The sequence below is a fragment of the Mucor mucedo genome (genome assembly GCF_025094135.1).
Source record: "Mucor mucedo strain NRRL 3635 chromosome Unknown EV154scaffold_60, whole genome shotgun sequence".
In the NCBI taxonomy this organism is placed as follows: Eukaryota; Fungi; Mucoromycota; class Mucoromycetes; order Mucorales; family Mucoraceae; genus Mucor; species Mucor mucedo.
This window is the reverse complement of record NW_026252344.1, coordinates 154,762-171,747: the sequence shown is the minus strand read 5'-3', so window position 1 is coordinate 171,747 and position 16,986 is coordinate 154,762. Positions and strand designations below refer to the sequence as shown.

The window sequence follows — 16,986 nt, the reverse complement described above, 5'->3', positions numbered from 1 at the left end:
CTGGACTGAGCATATACCAATATATGTAAAGCCCGTATCAGTTTGATGGAACCTAACATGAACCTGTAGATCAAACAAAGGGAGGAGTTGTGATGGTATCGTACGTTTTCCGTACAGTTATAGTTTAAAAGTGGTTACTGTATGATAATAGTCATAAATGGACTGGAATGAGGGCTTATATTTGTTAAGCACTACATTATTTGCATAGCCAAAAAGTCTCATTCAGAGAATATCGTTCTTAAGAATATCGTATTGTTGATCATGCAAAAATAAAAAAATAAAAATAAAACTTGTTACATATTATTTTCGTATGCTTTTCAAACATAATCCTTTTTCGCATCGGTCATAACTATTCAGTAAAAAACTTAAACTTTCATCTGTAATGGTGGTCTTAAAAACTAGATCACTATTGGTTAAGTTGAATAAATGTGATCCCATTGACAATGGGCTTACCTTTGTGCTCTTTTGGACATCGTTGCAATATGATTAATAATGTTGAACCGCTAATAAAAACCAGTGAAAGTGAAAGAATAACGCAACTTAATTACCAAACAACCAATAATCATTTCTATCCTGACATAAGCTTGTATTTTTTTACCGATTTATGATGAATAAGATATGATCCTTCCCGCACCTTTAATCGTAATCTTAAGTGTTTAGACGCTTATACATGTAGCCGCTATCATCAAAACTCGAGCAATTTACGAAGAACAGGCTCGATATTTAAAAAATTAATATTGAAGTGATCTTTAGCCAAAATAACAGTTTCGATCCTTTCTTCCGTTACTATATTTATAGTTACGGCACATATGCAACTATATATATATATTAAATCACACCTCGTCTTAAAACAAAAAAAAATCCAAAGGGTTCTTAGAGATCAGTTTCAAAAAGTTCGTTGTAATTGAATCTCTCTAACAGTTGCCACAATATCAAAAATTCTAGGCAAGTTTAAGGGATTTGGGTTACGATCGTATAGACAAACTCTACTATCAGCTGCCTTCAAATATTAACGGGTTTGGACGGCCATTCATCAAACTTCTACCGACCATTGATTTACGATTATGAATAGTAAACTATTCTTCCGAAATCGTAATATTATGGCATCCATAAATAAGGTAATTATTACCTTTCCTATCCGGAATGATCAAGGACCCCCAAATGTCTTCGAAAAGTAACCTGTTGCCTCCAATCTGATGATGGGAAGCTTTACAGGTGAAATGAACAACACTTTTCCCAAATAGTCCAAACTGATTATCGGTATTTCTGAATCTCAACTTTCTCGAGAAAATATTTGAAATGACCCGAAAAAACAAAGATATCGTCCAATTTAAAGGTTAAAAAGTGTAATGCCATTACATTCCTTGTCTATTAAACTTCGTGACACCCTCTATTTGGGCATTCTTTTAGTGGTGTAACAATCATGCAGGTGTTACATAAATGCATTTGAAATTATGTCATAGTCGCTAGTGAACAGGAAGGTCGTATTTGGGATGCAATTCAATTTTATGATAAATTAAACTGTTTTAGGTCGTGCCTTTGTTTTTAATTTTTTTTTCGAGTTCTACAAGTTAAATACATTCTAGACCGTCGGATCATTTTACGGGAGCATGCCCATCTAAAAAAAAAAAAAAACTTTCCGGGAAATTATATTGTGCTTACAAATAAATTTACGATCAAGACAAAATCTGCCAAAATTGAATTTCTAAAAAGTTTTTTTTTTATTTACAAATTTTTTTTATTTTGTGTTTTTACAGTCTGAGGGTATAAAAGAGTATGATGGCTTTAAGCACATATATCAGAGTAATTAGGGGGATCAGCGAATTTACGCTCGTATTCGCCAAACACAACTTTGGTATTGTCAAAGGGAGGAGGGGAGTCGTATGTGGGAAGTTCCAAAGTGTCTAAATCGCCAATTGTTTTATCAAGCAAATCAATATTAGCCTGGAACGTGAGCAATTTTGTAACTCGACAACGGCCTGTACCAGGAACAGAAAGTGTGATGGAGACCAAAAGTGTGTGACTGACTCGAAAGTCAGAATAATCTTGTGTTGAATGAGAAAGTGATCTACCATTAGGGATTTGATATGAAACAGTGCCCTCCCAAGATTCTTTCAAAACACCACGAGGAAATGTCACAGCATTTTTCTTGCAAGGTTGAATACCGAAAACAGAATGATTTGAATGAGTAACATCTCGATGAACGTCTCGACGTTCAAGCATTTGAAGAGTGACACGATCCACAATAACTCCTTCATGGGTAGGTGAAAAGCGGAATGTAACTGGTAAGTTATTACCGAGAGCCACTGCTTTTTTGGAAACCACAATTTGATATTCGAGCCAAGTGGCTTGATGACTACGAGAATCGATCGGTTCTGACATGGAATCACCCATTAATACATTTTCATAGGGGAGGCGAGCCACACGTACAGACTGTTTGAATGTTTCTTTATGAGAACCTCGGGAGACGCGGAGAAACGAATTGGTCGGGTAAACGTCCATAACAGCTGTGACGCTATATTCAACTTTAATTTCTGAGCAATCAATTGATTCAGGTAACCCAGAAGGGATTTGCATCTCGAATCCGTATTGAGTTAGGCCAGCATTTAATATTAATGGACGGCTTGCATTTTCTTGTTCAAGCGTAGGATATAATACGAGACGTTGACGAGCTAAAGGCTTCTTGCGTGCGAAAGAACCAGAAGATTCAATTGCTTCAACTATTTCAATATGACTCAGTAACGACATTTTTATCTAAAGGACCTTTTAGCCTACTTACAAGAATAACTCTTTGTATCTAGCTGTCCTTCAAATATCACGGATAATGTTTTGACAGTTGTTGTTTTGGGAAGGTTAATGTTGACGGTACCTCTGATGACATTAGAGTTGACAGAGTTGGATTCAACATAAATAGTCGGTTCGAGTAAATCAAGAGTGATATTGGATGATTTTGAAAGCATGGTGGCAAATGCTTATATTTTTTGGACAATGTAGATAAGGTTAAAAAGAGAATTGAAAGGATGTGAAGGAAAGATGGGAAAATATGCGCTTATTTATATCAGGACGATTTTCTGTACCCGCTTAAAAAGATGCTCGAAACCTAATCTCTTTGTCCAATCAGGTAAATGATATCATACATGTCCTAAAATAGTTGTGCTGAGATTCTAATTTAGTACATGATAATTTTGCCCACCCAGCTTTTTTCTAATAATTTTTCCATACTCATACCCCTGTTTTACGTTTTGGATTATGAGCAGAATAAGGTACGAAGCAATTGTCTTTTCCCCAGTATATTTGAAGTGACAACAATTGATACACTTCTAAGTCAACGTCATATCTTTAAGTTCGATTGCTTAGTTTCTCCCATTTAGCACGGTGTTGCCACGCAAATAAGCCAATGGTGAGTGTAACAGAAATGTCAGTTGGCTTGGAACCTTAATTAAAATGACGACCATTTGTGGTTTAGTGCATTAACGAATCATAAGTTAAAATGAACAATTGCCCGCCAACAAAATCACTAAGTCAGTTCAGGCATCTTTTTTTTTTCTAGTCCCTTATGAAGTTTTCAGAAAACATATTTTCATTACACAGAGATCTACAAGCTTTACTCGATACAACAAGCGTGAACAATAGCAATGATGATAGCAATCCATTGAGTGGCTACAGACGGATCTACATTTACACGTAACACGGAACCTGGACTTATATTGCCTATTTTTATATTATCTTATCTTCCACTAATAACTGCCAGGATATAATATTAATCCCAGTAAACACGGGACATAATAGCCAATGATAAAACAATAAAAAAAGAATGTTCAAGGTACCTTATTATTGCTGCCAAGCCAATATGCATTGGTAATTCCAAGCAAGCAGTGCATGCACCTGATATCTAAACCGTGCTTACCGTTTCTAAGATACACAAATAGGTTTTTTTTTTCTTTTTTCCATTTTTACTGCTTGACTTTCCAGCGTACTTTTAGCGTAAAAATTCGTTATGCGAACTATATTAGCGTTTTTCTTTTTTTTTTTTTTCTCTCGTTTTCAGTCTTGCATTTTGTTTTAAAAAAAAACGATATGGTTTAAATGGTCTTGTTTGTAACAAAAGACTGGAGAATACATCAAAACATGTTAGTTGATAATAGAAAATGGTAATATTTCATCCCATCCTCTTTGACGCAATTAATTGGCCAGCCTAAATGTTTCCCCACATTTATGTTTCAGATTTTTTTTTCTTCTTCTACATCACTCAACCAATTGTGTCCGAGAAAAAAGATTAGTTGAAACTTCAAAGAATCACACTGAAAAAAAGAAAATCAGGCTAAAAATTCAAAAAGAGCTGTCTCCAGGAACTGACATTTGCAGTAAATGATAATGCGCTTTCCGTTTACATCTACATATTTTTTTTGTTTTGTCTTTTTTTTGTTTTGTTTTTTACGAATCGAAAGTTTATTTAACAATAGAGGTATTAGTAATAGCTACCATGATTGATAATTTCATTGACTCTTGCTTCCGTTTCTGCTATAATTGCTTCAACATCGGGATCAGTAGATTGAGCACTGGATTGTTCAGTAGCTGGTTCACTAGAGTTTTCACTTAACTGTTCTTCAGGGCTTTCTGTAGACACAGATTGAAACACCTCGGCAGGATTGTCACTCAAAGTGCTACGGGTTTCGACAATGGGCTTAGCATTTGCCGAGACCATACAGGCGATGAATAAGAATAAAAGAAACTTGTACTGCATTATTTTTTGTTGAAGATAGAAACAAGAAAAGGCATCTATTCAATACCTTTCCCTCTACTATTTAAATAAGAAGGCAATGCATAATAAAAACGTACATGGTATATCATGACCCCCACCCTTTTCTTACCCTGATTTTTGGGTTCATGCTGTCTCCTAAGTTGCTACGGGAACAATGTTCCACTCATGATGTCCTAAATTTAACTTAACGCTTCGACAAAAAGAAAAAAAAATTCAACAAAATAAAATCCAACAACAAATAAATGCAGGAGCTTCAACAATATTTACCCAATGGATTCATTTACAAATAGAAACTGCAACTGAAGTATACCAAGTGCAAAAAAATAAATTTTAAGATGCAATAGACGATATCGGTAGCACGCATGATTTTTTATCTTGGTTTAAATGTTCATGGAAGTGCAGACTTAAAATATGATCCTTGATATAAAAAGTAATGAGTGATTGACTCTTTTAGATAAGCTGGGAAGACATCACTGTAGGCTTACTTTAGGCTAATTAGAATGTCACATGTATAAAACGTACAAGTTAAAAAAAAAAGGAACAGAAGAAAAAAGAATGATTGCATATTTCCCAATTTTTTTTCATTCATCCAGGGCCCAATCAAAATATTCCAGTGTAGAACTTGAATACGCTTCAAAACGCATGAAAATGTGATACAGGGAGTTTGATTTAGTAAACGAAAAGCAATTCAGTCCAGGTGAATCGCAAGGACCATATTTTTTTTTAAAGATTTTGATAAAAATTCGGGGTCTTCTTTTACATACCACAAATAGAGCCTTTCATTTTTTTTTTCAGCATGGTAAAAATTCATTATTAGCATTCATTTGTCATTCATTAACTTGAGGGTAGGGTCAAGATCAATCCAATCCTTCACGAGCTCGCTCATCACCGGCCGTAACACCTAGTTCATCCTCAACGTCTCATAATAGTAAAAGCTTTTTACAAAACAAAATATTTATCCATCCCTCTCAAGACGATGAAAACGAAGATCTCGGTAAGTTTTAGGGCATTCATGCATGCACCTTATTAATGTCTGAACAGACAGTTCGAGGATAACGACAGAGGATGAAGATGTCCATGAGGTTTGTTAATTTATTATTTTCCTTGTCTATGACGGGGTATTTATCTAAAAATGAATCGCATAGGGTATAATCCAAGTCGTAAAAGGACCTGGGGAAGAAGAAGAGGATCCAGAACTGACGTTGTTACGGTCCATCAAAAGATTCGAACCGTTTGTTAAAGAACAAGATAAAAGTTTCAGTCTCGAGCATCTTTTAGGACTCAAATCAAACACGAAATCTACTGTAAAAGACAATGGTAATACAACACGAATTTTCATTGTATGCAAACCCCTCTCTTTTGTTTTTTAACTGCTCTGGGGCGTGTAGATACTTCACTGAATCCTGCATTTGAAATTTACTTTGAACTCCAGGCTCATTTGAAAGAGCAAATGACTCGTGTTAATAATGAACAAGTAAACAAAACAAAAAAAGTCTCATTACATTGTATTCTAGAGACTAAATCATGGGAGAATTATTAGCGTATCTTGTTACGACGAATTGCGTATGTGGACGAGCTTAGCACTCAATCTGCACAAGTCATCACATCCGCTTTTAATCAAGCACAGTCAGCATCGAATAGGATTTCGGAAGGTACAAGAGATTGATCTCGAAAGAGGGGAAAAAACTTAACATCTTTTCCTCGTTTTACAGCTACATTGATCAAGGAACAAGCCGAAAAAACACAGGCCTACGCTATCAATATTTTTAAATCCCTTACAGCGCTTGAAAAGTATCTGGATCCCGAGGATATCATTGGCAATGATGAAAATACAAGATGGCCAGAGCTGAGCGAACTTCGTCATCGTGCATCCAAATGTAATGCGCCTTACGATCGACTCAGTAAATCCGCTACTCTGAGTGATCTGACGACCGTTGGCTCATCCACTTCGCCATTGCTAGAACGTGTGATTGTAACAGGTGAACCCGCACATCCCTTAAATCAACAAATAGAGCCAAATACAGAGGATGATCCGGCGGAATCATCTACTTCGACATCCTCCTTGGCGCTTAGTCGATTAAGAGGACTTTCCTCAAGAACTGTTACCACTGATGTGTGAATTCCCTTTTGCCAAAAAAAAAAAAAAAAACCAACACCATCCATCCATTTTCTCTGTAGTAATAATAATAATAAAAGTGTCATATATCTTTAACAGTTAAGCAAGTAGGCGCTCTTGTTGATAAAGATATTGAATCGTTCCCATTTAGCTCGCGGTGTAAATAATACAATTACTTTCTCATCAATAGAATCTGAGTGATTACCGTGAGAACGGTGGGTTGACTAATTCAAACTCATCATAAAACGTTGGGTGCTACTGATATTCGAGCAGATCCCACATATTTCACAAAAGTACACATCTATTGCACAGAGGGTAACTCGTATATCCACTTACTACTATATGCCGCCCAAAGTACTTGTGCTAACTGTCATTTTTCCATTTCATTTTTTTTTATCTGATAGATCCTCCTACTAATCGGTTTGTATCACTATGACGTTTCAGAAATAAGGTACATCTTCAAACCATCAAACAAAAATACATTACTAATCCAAGCTTTTTTTTTTCTTTTTGGGATGGATTCCTTGAAAGATCAGTGAAAATTGTCGGCCTTACAAACTGATAATCTATTTTTTTTTTATTCTGGTAGATGTAAAACAACAAAAAAAGATTTATTTTTATAATAAATTAGGGGTAATATTTACAATGCGGCAAGATCGTCCAGGGACTTTCCTTCGACGCGATGAATGATCCATTGACTTTGAGGTTTAGCTCCCAAGGCTTCATAGAACTCTCTTGAAGGTTTATTCCAATCCAAACAAACCCATTCATAACGAGCACAACTTCTTTCCTTTGCAATGACAGCGAGTTGAGTCAAGAGCTTCTTACCAATACCTTGGCCTCGGAATTCCTTATCCACAAAGAGGTCCTCCAAATAAAGTCCAGGACGACCCAAGAAGGTCGAGAAATTGTGGAAATAAAGAGCCATACCAGCTGGTTCTAAAGGGGACTCGGCGTTCTTTTGAGCATAGGCGAAGATCACTTCCGCATGACGCTTTTCTCCAAAAAGGGATTCCGCAAGAAGTTCCTCCGTGGCCACAACTTCATGTGCAAGCTCTTCATAGGCTGCAAGCTTCTTGATGAAACTCAAAATAAGTCCTACATCGTTAACAGAAGCAGGTCGGATTTCCACAGTGCTCATATTATGTTTTTTTAAAAAAAAAATGGTAAGTAGAAGAAAAAAGATTTCTTTTTCTCTTTTTCTTCCCCGCATTTTGAATTAGAAAAAGACCGAGTCACTTCCCAAGGGTTTTTGACACGCAAAATTTAAATTTTTATTCGGAATTGTAACGTTGCATTTTTGCTCTCTTTTTCATGTTCTGTTTAAACACTAATTCATCAGTTGGCATGGGAACACCAAATTGACCCTGTACTTGATACCCATTGATAAAATCCGATGCAGAGATAATCCCCTTGTTCTCTACCTTAAAATGAGTACACCCTGCCACACTGCCATCCCCAAACATGATATGGATGGACTTGGAAGGACGATGCCAAGAAAACGTACCGGGTGGTCCAAAGATGGTTGTTTGTGTAGGTAAAAACACGTTAAGGAATTGAATCACAATATCCTTGGGTTTTTTAGAGGTGGTGTGATAGACGGTTCGGATGGGATATTGTTCTCCAATGGCCCTATTCAATTGTTCCGCTTGCCATGCCGACATGGTCTCAAAATCTATTTCGGACCATTTCTTTTGGATTTTGGGTGCCTTGGTTGCCTTGGAGATATCTTGCACTTGCGCGTTTTTCTTTCGGTCCTCTAAATGACATACGGTGTCCACTAACAATCTACTTCCGATATCACTCAAGGATTTCTTCAACTCGGAATACACAGGTACTTTATCCAATAAACTCTATTGTTGGGGAGGGAAAGTTAGCAAAAAAAAAACAGAACAATTTGCAATGAGAAGGAGGAAGGTGTACCACTTTTTCCTGAGCTAAAATTCTACCCGCATCAAATTCACGATCATCTAATTCTTGAACACTGACACCTGTCTCTTTATCGCCGTACAGAATAGCATGTTGGATGGGAGCCGCGCCTCTGTATTTGGGTAAAAGAGAAGGATGGACATTGACAGCACCATATTTAAATGCAGAAATGATATGAGGAGGAATGAAATAACCAAATGAGACAACGACGCCGAGGTCATATGTTTTATCTGTGGGTATATTCCATTTTTCCAAATTGTTAACTGCCGGTGGTGTGAAAAACACTGGTAAATGATTGGATTCTGCTACGCCTTTTGTCTCACCTATAAAGAAAAGAGAAAGGTTAGTTCGAGGGCGGGCAGCAACAGCAGCGGCGGCGGGAAAGGACTAACTTGGTGTAAGTGTTTCAAGCTTTCTTCCCGTCTTTCTGTCGGGAGGACATACAAGATCGATGCTTTCAATACAAGACTCATCGCGTTCTAAAGTAATAAAAAAAAAGAAAAATGAGTCTTTTTTGTTGTTGTTGTTGAGCCCAATGTGTCATTACGTTTTTCCTTGATCAATGCTTTTAAATGAGTAGAGGCGAAATCGTCCGTACCGAAAAATAACACACGCAGTTTTTCCTTATTTATTATTGAGGTGGTATGAAATCTTGATTTCGATATAAATACATTCTATTATAAAAAAAAAACTTTAATTTTTATAGATTGATAATTTATTTATTTATACATTGATGACAGAATGACGAAGTTTCAGCATTGAGAGGGTAAAAAGGGTGTAGGGGGTAAAAGAGAGAAAGAAAATAATAATAATAAAAAAATTTAAAAAGTGACTTTTTTAATGTTTCAAGCGAGCCACTTTGGTTGCTCTAAAGACATGTATTGATTTTTTAGTGTTTGTGATTTCATCGTTTTGAATATAACCCAGAGAGATCAAATCATCTTCAATCATGGAACCAATGGTTCTCATAGCATAAATATCGTTGATAAATGCCTCTGTTCCTTCCAAAATACACAGGTTCATTTCAAATTGCTGTTTCGCAAAGGATTCCAAATATCGATAGTGTTCATTTCGTCCAATATGGGTCAATATACTCATTAACGTCTTATGCACCGCAAAAAACATGTGATGGTACGTGCTTTGATCGCATTTCATCAACTTTAAATCTTGTAAGCCTTGCAATATTTGCAAGGTCATGTCCAAACCATCTAGTAACAAGAGGTCGTCTACGTTATATATATGCGATTGCTGTAACAAGGAAAACAGTATCACAAGTCGCATGGAATGATAACAAATCGCAAGATGAAGATTCTTGTTCGTAATACTTTGCCACCAACGCTCTAATTCCACTGTCAAAGCATCATAGCAATGGACAAGTGTACCCGATTGGATACATCGATTGAATCTTCTCATAAATTGTGTCATCAACATGAATTCATACAGCGTATCGTTTGACATGATGCAACAGTTACTATGGCCCTTGTTCTTTTCCGGTGATACAACAGTCGTCGTACTGGTCTTGACCGGCCTTTTTGTTACAAAGGGTAATTTATCGGGTAAAAGACACTCCATATTGAGAGATAATGCGATCCAAGCATCAATGTAGTACCAACGATACCAACATTGTCGTAGCGCGGCTGAATCGTTAATGTATTTGACCTTGCTAATGAGTTGATCACAGGCTAAATAGTGCCATGTACGTTGTTCTCCCGTCAGTCGTAGTAAATTGGCGGTATAGCTAAGACAGAAATAGCATTGGATAGCAGTAACGGATAATACCTCTTCTTCATCGTTAAACAGGACTTCATTTAGGAAACTGACGGCTCGTTCGTAAAAGTAGAAGCCCACATCCTTTTTGAATCCTTCTGCAGACTTATCATAGATTTTCTTGACCTTGTTTTGTCTGTTTTCTTGTAACGGTGGTGGTTTTGTAGTGGTGGTGGTGGTGGTGGTGACGAGACTGATAGCGGCGACACAGTACAGAATACATTTGGGTGTATCTTTTTTTATTACCTCCAATTCAATGGGGACAATCTTGAAACTAATGCAACACCAATGTTGAATGGCCCTGAACATCAAGTTCTCAATCAAGTGACTTTTAGCTGAATGGTAGCGAACTGACTTTGGCAAAGTGTACCTTGTTTTGTAGGCTAGTAAAGCCTTTGTGGTGGCGACTGCTTGTGATGGTTTTGAGTCAGGTGAATAAATCATTAACATTTTGCATAAATCGGTGTAATCGCTAATTACATAGCTCAAGTGTATATCATCTGACAAGATCATTTTTTGTTTGAATAAGGAAGAAAAAGAAAGAATACTCTATCGTTTTTGTGCCCTTGGATTTTTACTCTTTTTTTTTTATTATTTATCGTACGACCTTGCAGACTGTTTTATTTTTATTTTATTGCTGATTACACGACATGTAATAACTGCATTATGGGAGGTGGGTACAAAAAACCACATCCTGATCTTCTTCCCCTTGTCATATCATTCTCTAAACGATCCTTTTCCACTCTCATGCTGGCAAGCAACTCATCTTAATATGTTCTGCTCGGAATAGCCTCATTAAGCATAAGTGAGGATCGGATTCTATATATCTTGAAGCACGGTCAACACAAGGGTAGTACCAAGTAACACCTATACCCGACAATTTTATTTTCTTTTCAAGATTTCCAAGGTCATAGCGTTATATCTGTGTAGCATTGATTCTTCTTCTCACACCTTATCGTACCACACGCACACACACAATAACAATAGCTCTAATTTACTTTTTTTTTTTGGGGGTCGTAACATTTCGAACAATTCTTTTAAAAGCAAGTGATCGGTGTAAACAGTAAACCTCCTTTTTCTTCTCCGCCACCCTTTTTTGATCGTTATCTGACAATGATAATCTGCGGCGACATTCATTAAAGCCTTTTGATGCACTTTTGTTATTTTCTCTTCCTTGATACATTTAACACAATGGATTGTATCGTTAGTTACCATAGGCCTTTTTTTATATATTTGGATTAAACACAATAGCTGTTGAACTTCACATTCTGTAAACGTTTCTCTTCCCGACCCCTTCCCCCCCCCCTCCCGTCCCCTTCCCCCAACTTATGCGCCTAGTTACAGCTAGAAATATCGTTCGGCTCCTTCCAGCTACACAAAGAAACTACACCTCATTTGGTTTCTTTATGATCGGTTAAAGCTATAAATGTTAATTATATCCGAAAACGTTTCCCTTTTTACAAAAGTGTGCATATCAACAAGGATTGTTCATCATCGAGGGTGGACTTATAATATAGTTACACTTTTAAAAGCTCTTATTAGTGCTACACACTAGAGGTCCCGAAGATGGAAAGAATTAGCGGTTCATTGGAATGAGGTTACCCAGCAGATCAATAGGCACTGTTCAAAGAAATGTCTGTTTGATAAAAAAAAACAGCAGTCCTGTTCTTGATAAAATACATGGAAAGTAAGTTGCGTGAGCAGTATATAGAATCACAGAACATTCTAGCAATGACTGTACTACCACTTGTTGAGCAGTCAAAAGGTATTTTGATGATCAGCTTGGGTATTCTTTTATTTCTTTGACAGTAGCTGACTATGTTATGCAGTGATAAGTGACAAGACTTTACATCATACACGCGTCTTATTTATTTTTTTTTCGCAGTTAGTGACCCAAAACGTGAATGTACCTTTGTTGTGTGACATGATACATGACGTTTTTTATACCTGCTTCACTAGAAAGTATAGAAACAACTCGATGATATACTGGTGTGTTTTGTCACAGTGTTAACATTTATCCGTACTTTTCTCTATATTAGTACATTGAACCACCTATTTTTTGATACTAGATACCATTTGAAAAACACCGCTAAACAACAGCAAATCTAATTTTAGTTCTCTTCTTGTGTGGAGGGGAAAACCATTCCAATGTCTATTTTTGTCATCCTTGGTATTTAGACATGTGTTGTAATGAAAGTGGAGTTCAAAGGACCGAAAACGTCAACCGTTTTATTTTCTTTCCAAATGACTAAAAACATGAAACTGTTTATGATGAATCGTACCAAAAGAGAACTCTGCACCCCCCAAAGTAGACGCACCCCCCCCCACCCACACCCACACCTACACACATAACTTTTTTGCACCTCGATTGGACAAGCAGTCCGGTCCGGAAACTCCGCCCACGACTATACAAAAGAAGCAAAAAGAAAATGCTACGGGTGTGACACAAAGTAAACAGAAAAAAGGCAAATAAAAACGGGGGGAAGGGAACAAAAAGTTTCCAAGCACAAAAAAAAAGGGAAAAACGTGTCTTTTCTCTTTTTCTTTTTTCTTTTATTATTAAAAACACAGAAAAAAAAAAAAAAGAGACGATGAGCAGTAAATTAAAAAATAAGCCTACGGGATTAAAACTAGAGTTAAATGGATGTTATCCGGAAAGTGACAACCACAGTGACTGGCGACAAGATATTGCACGATTTGTCAGCCATGATGATGATAATTTGAAGGGGGAGATGAAACCCAAGGATTTCGAAAACGCCCAAAGATTAGGTGAAGGTGCTGCTGGTACAGTGTGGAAAGTAGTGCATGCTCCAACCAAATTGGTTATGGCCAAAAAGGTATTTTTCATCTATTATTAAAAAAAAACGTGTTTTTTATTTCCCTTCCCTTCACACTAATATATATATACGTATTTATAGACCATCACGGTAGATCCAGATACTCAGTTACAACGACAAATCCTAAGAGAACTGTCCTTTTTAAAGACATGTGAGTCGCCTTATATCGTTTCCTTTTATGGTGCCTTTTTAGAGGACGGTGAAAGTACCATTGCCATCTGCATGGAGTATTGTGAAGGTGGTAGTCTAGAAGATATCTATAAACGTGCAACACAGATTCATGGCAAGATTGGTGAAACCATCTTGGCTAATATTGCGGAAGCTGTAAGTATTTTTTTTTTTTTTTTTTTTTGATGGGTGGAGGCATGATCACTCATGTACGCGTAAAAAAAATATAGGTTTGTAAGGGCTTGATTTATTTGCATTCACAAAAGGTGATTCACAGAGACATCAAACCTTCCAATATTCTGATGACGAGAAAGGGACAAATCAAGCTTTGTGATTTAGGTGTTTCTGGAGAACTTATCAACTCCTTGGCAGAAACATTTACGGGCACGCAATACTACATGGCAGTAAGTGTAGAATGACGTTTGATAGATTTTTTTTTTAGTGACCTCTCTTCTTTTTTTAATAATAGCCTGAGCGTATCAAGGGCGCAACGTATTCCGTCAGTTCCGATATTTGGTCGTTAGGACTAACTATAATTGAAGTAGCACAAAACCGACCTGCATTACCCCCGCCAGGTCAACCTCACCTTACGATTTTTGAGTTGCTGGATTTTATTGTTCATCAGCCAATGCCTACAGTCGGAGAAGATCGTTCCATCGAGTGTCAAAAATTTGTTTCCACCTGTCTTATCAAGGACCCCGAGCAACGTCCCACGCCTGAGGAGATGCTTAATCACGAGTTTATTAAAGTGCGTGCAGATGCCACTTGCAACATTGAAGGTTGGCTTCAAGAACTATGGGGCTGGTAGAAGTAGCACCAACAAAAAAAAAACCCTATTTGTAAATTTCTCTTGTGTGTATATTCCCCCTCTCTCCCCTCCTCCTCCCTTTGCATCTATAATTTAAAAAAATAAAATAAAAATAAACAAAGACACACGTTGTGGCTTATATAGCATGGACAATTTTAACTATGTGGCACTGAATTTTAAAAAGTTAAAAAAAAATGTCGCGGTATTAGCATTCCAAAAAAAAAAAAAAAGCGCAAAAACCAACTACATGGGAGAAAACCTTCCTTATTAAGGAATTTGTTTCTAACAAAAAAAAACTGCATTTTAACTGAATTCAGAGAAACGGGCAAATTGGATTTTAGTCCCATTTTCTAATAAAACTATGTGGTAGAACACAAACCTTGATTCTTCTACCCGTAAATTTATTTGAACAAACCGAGTTTATTTACTATATCGAGAATTATCGGCGAAATTTCTTGATTTCAATTATTTCGCGCGAACATATTTGGAAACACCCGGGTTTTTGGATTACTCCTTCTTTTTTTTATTATTATTATTATTGACAAAAGAGAGAAAAAAAAAGTTTATATGCATGGTGGATGTGTGTGGGAGAGAGAAAGAGCGAGAGATTTTTTTTTCTTGTATTTATATAAAGGGAAAAGTTCATAGTAAGCATAGAAATAATATTACATGGTTACAGGCAGTAAAAAGAGAGAGATGTGTCATAATACATGAATGATTATAAAAGAAAAAAATGCAAAAATAAAAAAAAGGGTTTGTTTTGAAAAAAAAAAGAAAGGAGAAGAGGGGGTGAGTGGGGGGATATAATGCTTAATCGGTACGTCGTTTTTTTATGAATTTATCATCTATGGGAGAAGAAGGAGTAAGTGACTAGTTAATCAGATAAAAAAGAAGGAAATCACATTTACCATCGTTCTTCATAGTTGGTTCAGGATTTAATAAATGGGATTCCTTACCAAACCCCATACGTCGATTCACTAATAGATAATAAAAAAGATTTTAATAAAGAGAAAAAAAAAAAGATTAATATGACTTTTAAAAGTGAGCTACCATGTGGAATTGGTTGTTTTGCATCGGACGATCGACGACTTGAATACGATGTATCCCCATATTGATACTGTTGTTGTTGTGATGATAAAAATTGCTCAAGTGATCTTGTAGATACAGGTGAATTGGAGTTATTCGGTTGCGTACCCGATGATAATGATTCTTGGCTTACATTGTCGATTACAAACTGGCTTTGCAAATCACTCAATTTCGAGAGAATTATATCTAATTATAAAAATTGAGTGTCACATTTTTTTTTTCATCAGAGATCTCTCGATGATGTACCTTTTTTCGATGATGTGTTAACACCCAGATTACCTAAAAAAAAAAAGTGTAATTTTATAATTATTATTAGTTTTACTTGTAATGATTCACTCCAATAGATACACTTACAATCTTCTCCTTCCAACACATCGCCCAATAATACTGCAAAATCAGAGATCGTCTGCTGCTGTCTGTTGAGAACGGTCCTTAATGAATTGGTTTCATTCTTTAGTATTTCATAGGATTTTGATACATGATGCAAACGATCTTCTATATGTAGAATGTGTTTATACAATGGACCATAGACATCATCATCGTTGTCTGAAGGAAGTCTGGTTAATGGTATACGTGATGGTGATGTGGCTGTTGCAAATGAAGGCTTGGTACTCTTTCTCTTAATATTCTGTAACTCTTCTACTTCTCCTCTTTTGAAATGTGGGTGTTTGAATTCCCAAGTCTGGTTATCTGAGGTCAAGTTCGAATGAATCATGTCATTCACCTTGTGGAAGCCATACACTATAAGAAGAAGAAAAAGATGAATATCTTGATATTTTTTTACGTGCTTATGAGGGGGGCGACATACTGTTGAGTTGACGGACAAAACTTTGCCAATTATTGTGCTTAAAGTACTGGGGTAACACTGATTTCGAAAAGGATGTTGGGTTTGACACGCTAAATAAATCTCCTCTGTCTGACCAAGAAATGAGGCTTCGAATGGTGTTATCTTCTAGCATTCTATAGTAAGCAATTAACTTGTTTTGTTTGTGATATATTTATATGTATAATTATTACTTGTAGAGTTTGTTAACGAATGCGGCCTGGGTTCGGACGGTAGTAGTCTCACCATCAATAGGTGTATTGGGTTCTTGGTTATCTAAGTTTGACATGAGTCTTATGTATATGAATTTCCATCTTATATAAAAGCTAACCTCTGTCTGCTGTCATATTTTTTTTTATTAAATTTTTTATTTTCTATCTCATTTATGCAAAAAAAAAAAAAAAAAAAAAAAAAATATATATGTCACGGGGATCAAATAAAGAAAAGAACAGAAGAGAAGAGAAAAAGAATGAATTACGAAAAAAAAAAAAAAATTTATAGCATTTTTTTTTTTTTTTAAATATATATATATATTTCTATCCTGTCACGATCAGACAATCATTTCATTTTTCCGATCGGACGGTCTAGCAAAATTACCAATTAAGGAATGGTAAATGAAAATGAGGAAATTGTTAAATGGGGGATTACAAGTAACAAAAAAAAAAAAAAAACAAAAAAATAATCACATAT

The 16,986-nt window shown here is 36.2% G+C and overlaps 8 protein-coding genes across 8 annotated transcripts; 2 read left to right on the top strand and 6 right to left on the bottom strand.

The window, feature by feature from the left end:
- Nucleotides 1–1,763: 1,763 nt before the first annotated feature.
- EV154DRAFT_512533 (uncharacterized protein) lies at nt 1,764–3,228 on the bottom strand. Its single transcript, XM_051601930.1, has 4 exons — nt 3,199–3,228; nt 3,165–3,166; nt 2,780–3,121; nt 1,764–2,720 (listed from the first exon to the last, which is right to left on the bottom strand). The coding sequence occupies exons 3-4, from the start codon at nt 2,958–2,960 to the stop codon at nt 1,786–1,788; spliced, it is 1,116 nt and encodes a 371-aa protein (XP_051456533.1). The 5' UTR covers nt 2,961–3,121; nt 3,165–3,166; nt 3,199–3,228; the 3' UTR covers nt 1,764–1,785.
- A 1,088-nt stretch (nt 3,229–4,316) lies between these two features.
- On the bottom strand, nt 4,317–4,744 carry EV154DRAFT_564741 (uncharacterized protein; the record flags this gene model as incomplete). Its single annotated transcript, XM_051605856.1, has 2 exons — nt 4,317–4,393; nt 4,483–4,744. The coding sequence occupies 2 exons, from the start codon at nt 4,742–4,744 to the stop codon at nt 4,317–4,319; spliced, it is 339 nt and encodes a 112-aa protein (XP_051456532.1).
- A 569-nt stretch (nt 4,745–5,313) lies between these two features.
- On the top strand, nt 5,314–6,993 carry EV154DRAFT_445143 (uncharacterized protein). Its single transcript, XM_051597078.1, has 7 exons — nt 5,314–5,561; nt 5,612–5,756; nt 5,804–5,844; nt 5,908–6,079; nt 6,151–6,236; nt 6,303–6,414; nt 6,475–6,993. The coding sequence occupies exons 1-7, from the start codon at nt 5,559–5,561 to the stop codon at nt 6,879–6,881; spliced, it is 966 nt and encodes a 321-aa protein (XP_051456531.1). The 5' UTR covers nt 5,314–5,558; the 3' UTR covers nt 6,882–6,993.
- A 444-nt stretch (nt 6,994–7,437) lies between these two features.
- Nucleotides 7,438–8,032, bottom strand: EV154DRAFT_512517 (acyl-CoA N-acyltransferase). The gene has a single exon (XM_051601929.1). It carries the CDS (start codon nt 8,017–8,019, stop codon nt 7,519–7,521), a length of 501 nt encoding a protein of 166 aa, XP_051456530.1. The 5' UTR covers nt 8,020–8,032; the 3' UTR covers nt 7,438–7,518.
- A 93-nt stretch (nt 8,033–8,125) lies between these two features.
- EV154DRAFT_512516 (formyl transferase) lies at nt 8,126–9,638 on the bottom strand. The gene is made up of 5 exons (XM_051601928.1): nt 9,537–9,638; nt 9,355–9,481; nt 9,200–9,286; nt 8,802–9,130; nt 8,126–8,731 (listed from the first exon to the last, which is right to left on the bottom strand). Exons 1-5 carry the CDS (start codon nt 9,564–9,566, stop codon nt 8,153–8,155), a joined length of 1,152 nt encoding a protein of 383 aa, XP_051456529.1. The 5' UTR covers nt 9,567–9,638; the 3' UTR covers nt 8,126–8,152.
- On the bottom strand, nt 9,639–11,122 carry EV154DRAFT_512513 (uncharacterized protein). The gene has a single exon (XM_051601927.1). It carries the CDS (start codon nt 11,085–11,087, stop codon nt 9,645–9,647), a length of 1,443 nt encoding a protein of 480 aa, XP_051456528.1. The 5' UTR covers nt 11,088–11,122; the 3' UTR covers nt 9,639–9,644.
- A 1,933-nt stretch (nt 11,123–13,055) lies between these two features.
- EV154DRAFT_466216 (kinase-like domain-containing protein) lies at nt 13,056–14,536 on the top strand. Its single transcript, XM_051597721.1, has 4 exons — nt 13,056–13,411; nt 13,493–13,735; nt 13,810–13,983; nt 14,049–14,536. The coding sequence occupies exons 1-4, from the start codon at nt 13,166–13,168 to the stop codon at nt 14,385–14,387; spliced, it is 1,002 nt and encodes a 333-aa protein (XP_051456527.1). The 5' UTR covers nt 13,056–13,165; the 3' UTR covers nt 14,388–14,536.
- Nucleotides 14,537–14,891: 355 nt separating this feature from the next.
- EV154DRAFT_512506 (HSF-type DNA-binding-domain-containing protein) lies at nt 14,892–16,790 on the bottom strand. The gene is made up of 8 exons (XM_051601926.1): nt 16,628–16,790; nt 16,491–16,572; nt 16,282–16,433; nt 15,828–16,214; nt 15,720–15,752; nt 15,438–15,659; nt 15,296–15,364; nt 14,892–15,232 (listed from the first exon to the last, which is right to left on the bottom strand). Exons 1-8 carry the CDS (start codon nt 16,641–16,643, stop codon nt 15,198–15,200), a joined length of 996 nt encoding a protein of 331 aa, XP_051456526.1. The 5' UTR covers nt 16,644–16,790; the 3' UTR covers nt 14,892–15,197.
- Between the last annotated feature and the right edge of the window lie 196 nt (nt 16,791–16,986).

Bases quoted from the DNA above. Each gene is read 5' to 3' on its own strand.
- EV154DRAFT_512533 (XM_051601930.1), bottom strand. From the start codon at position 2,960: ATGCTTTCAAAATCATCCAATATCACTCTTGATTTACTCGAACCGACT. The intron at 2,721-2,779 runs GTAAGTAGGCTA...ATATTGAAATAG, and splicing joins AGATACAAAGAGTTATTCTT to TTGAAGCAATTGAATCTTCT.
- EV154DRAFT_445143 (XM_051597078.1), top strand. The intron at 6,080-6,150 runs GTAATACAACAC...TGGGGCGTGTAG, and splicing joins ATCTACTGTAAAAGACAATG to ATACTTCACTGAATCCTGCA. The intron at 6,237-6,302 runs GTAAACAAAACA...GAGAATTATTAG, and splicing joins CTCGTGTTAATAATGAACAA to CGTATCTTGTTACGACGAAT.
- EV154DRAFT_512517 (XM_051601929.1), bottom strand. From the start codon at position 8,019: ATGAGCACTGTGGAAATCCGACCTGCTTCTGTTAACGATGTAGGACTT.
- EV154DRAFT_512516 (XM_051601928.1), bottom strand. From the start codon at position 9,566: ATGCTGAAACTTCGTCATTCTGTCATCAAT. The intron at 9,482-9,536 runs GTATAAATAAAT...TTTTTATAATAG, and splicing joins TTCGTCATTCTGTCATCAAT to AATGTATTTATATCGAAATC. The intron at 9,287-9,354 runs GTAATGACACAT...TTATTACTTTAG, and splicing joins AGCATTGATCAAGGAAAAAC to AACGCGATGAGTCTTGTATT.
- EV154DRAFT_512513 (XM_051601927.1), bottom strand. From the start codon at position 11,087: ATGATCTTGTCAGATGATATACACTTGAGCTATGTAATTAGCGATTAC.
- EV154DRAFT_466216 (XM_051597721.1), top strand. From the start codon at position 13,166: ATGAGCAGTAAATTAAAAAATAAGCCTACGGGATTAAAACTAGAGTTA. The intron at 13,736-13,809 runs GTAAGTATTTTT...AAAAAAATATAG, and splicing joins TGGCTAATATTGCGGAAGCT to GTTTGTAAGGGCTTGATTTA. The intron at 13,984-14,048 runs GTAAGTGTAGAA...TTTTAATAATAG, and splicing joins GCACGCAATACTACATGGCA to CCTGAGCGTATCAAGGGCGC.
- EV154DRAFT_512506 (XM_051601926.1), bottom strand. The intron at 16,215-16,281 runs GTATGTCGCCCC...TTCTTCTTATAG, and splicing joins TTTTGTCCGTCAACTCAACA to TGTATGGCTTCCACAAGGTG. The intron at 15,233-15,295 runs GTAAATGTGATT...CTTCTCCCATAG, and splicing joins ACCAACTATGAAGAACGATG to ATGATAAATTCATAAAAAAA.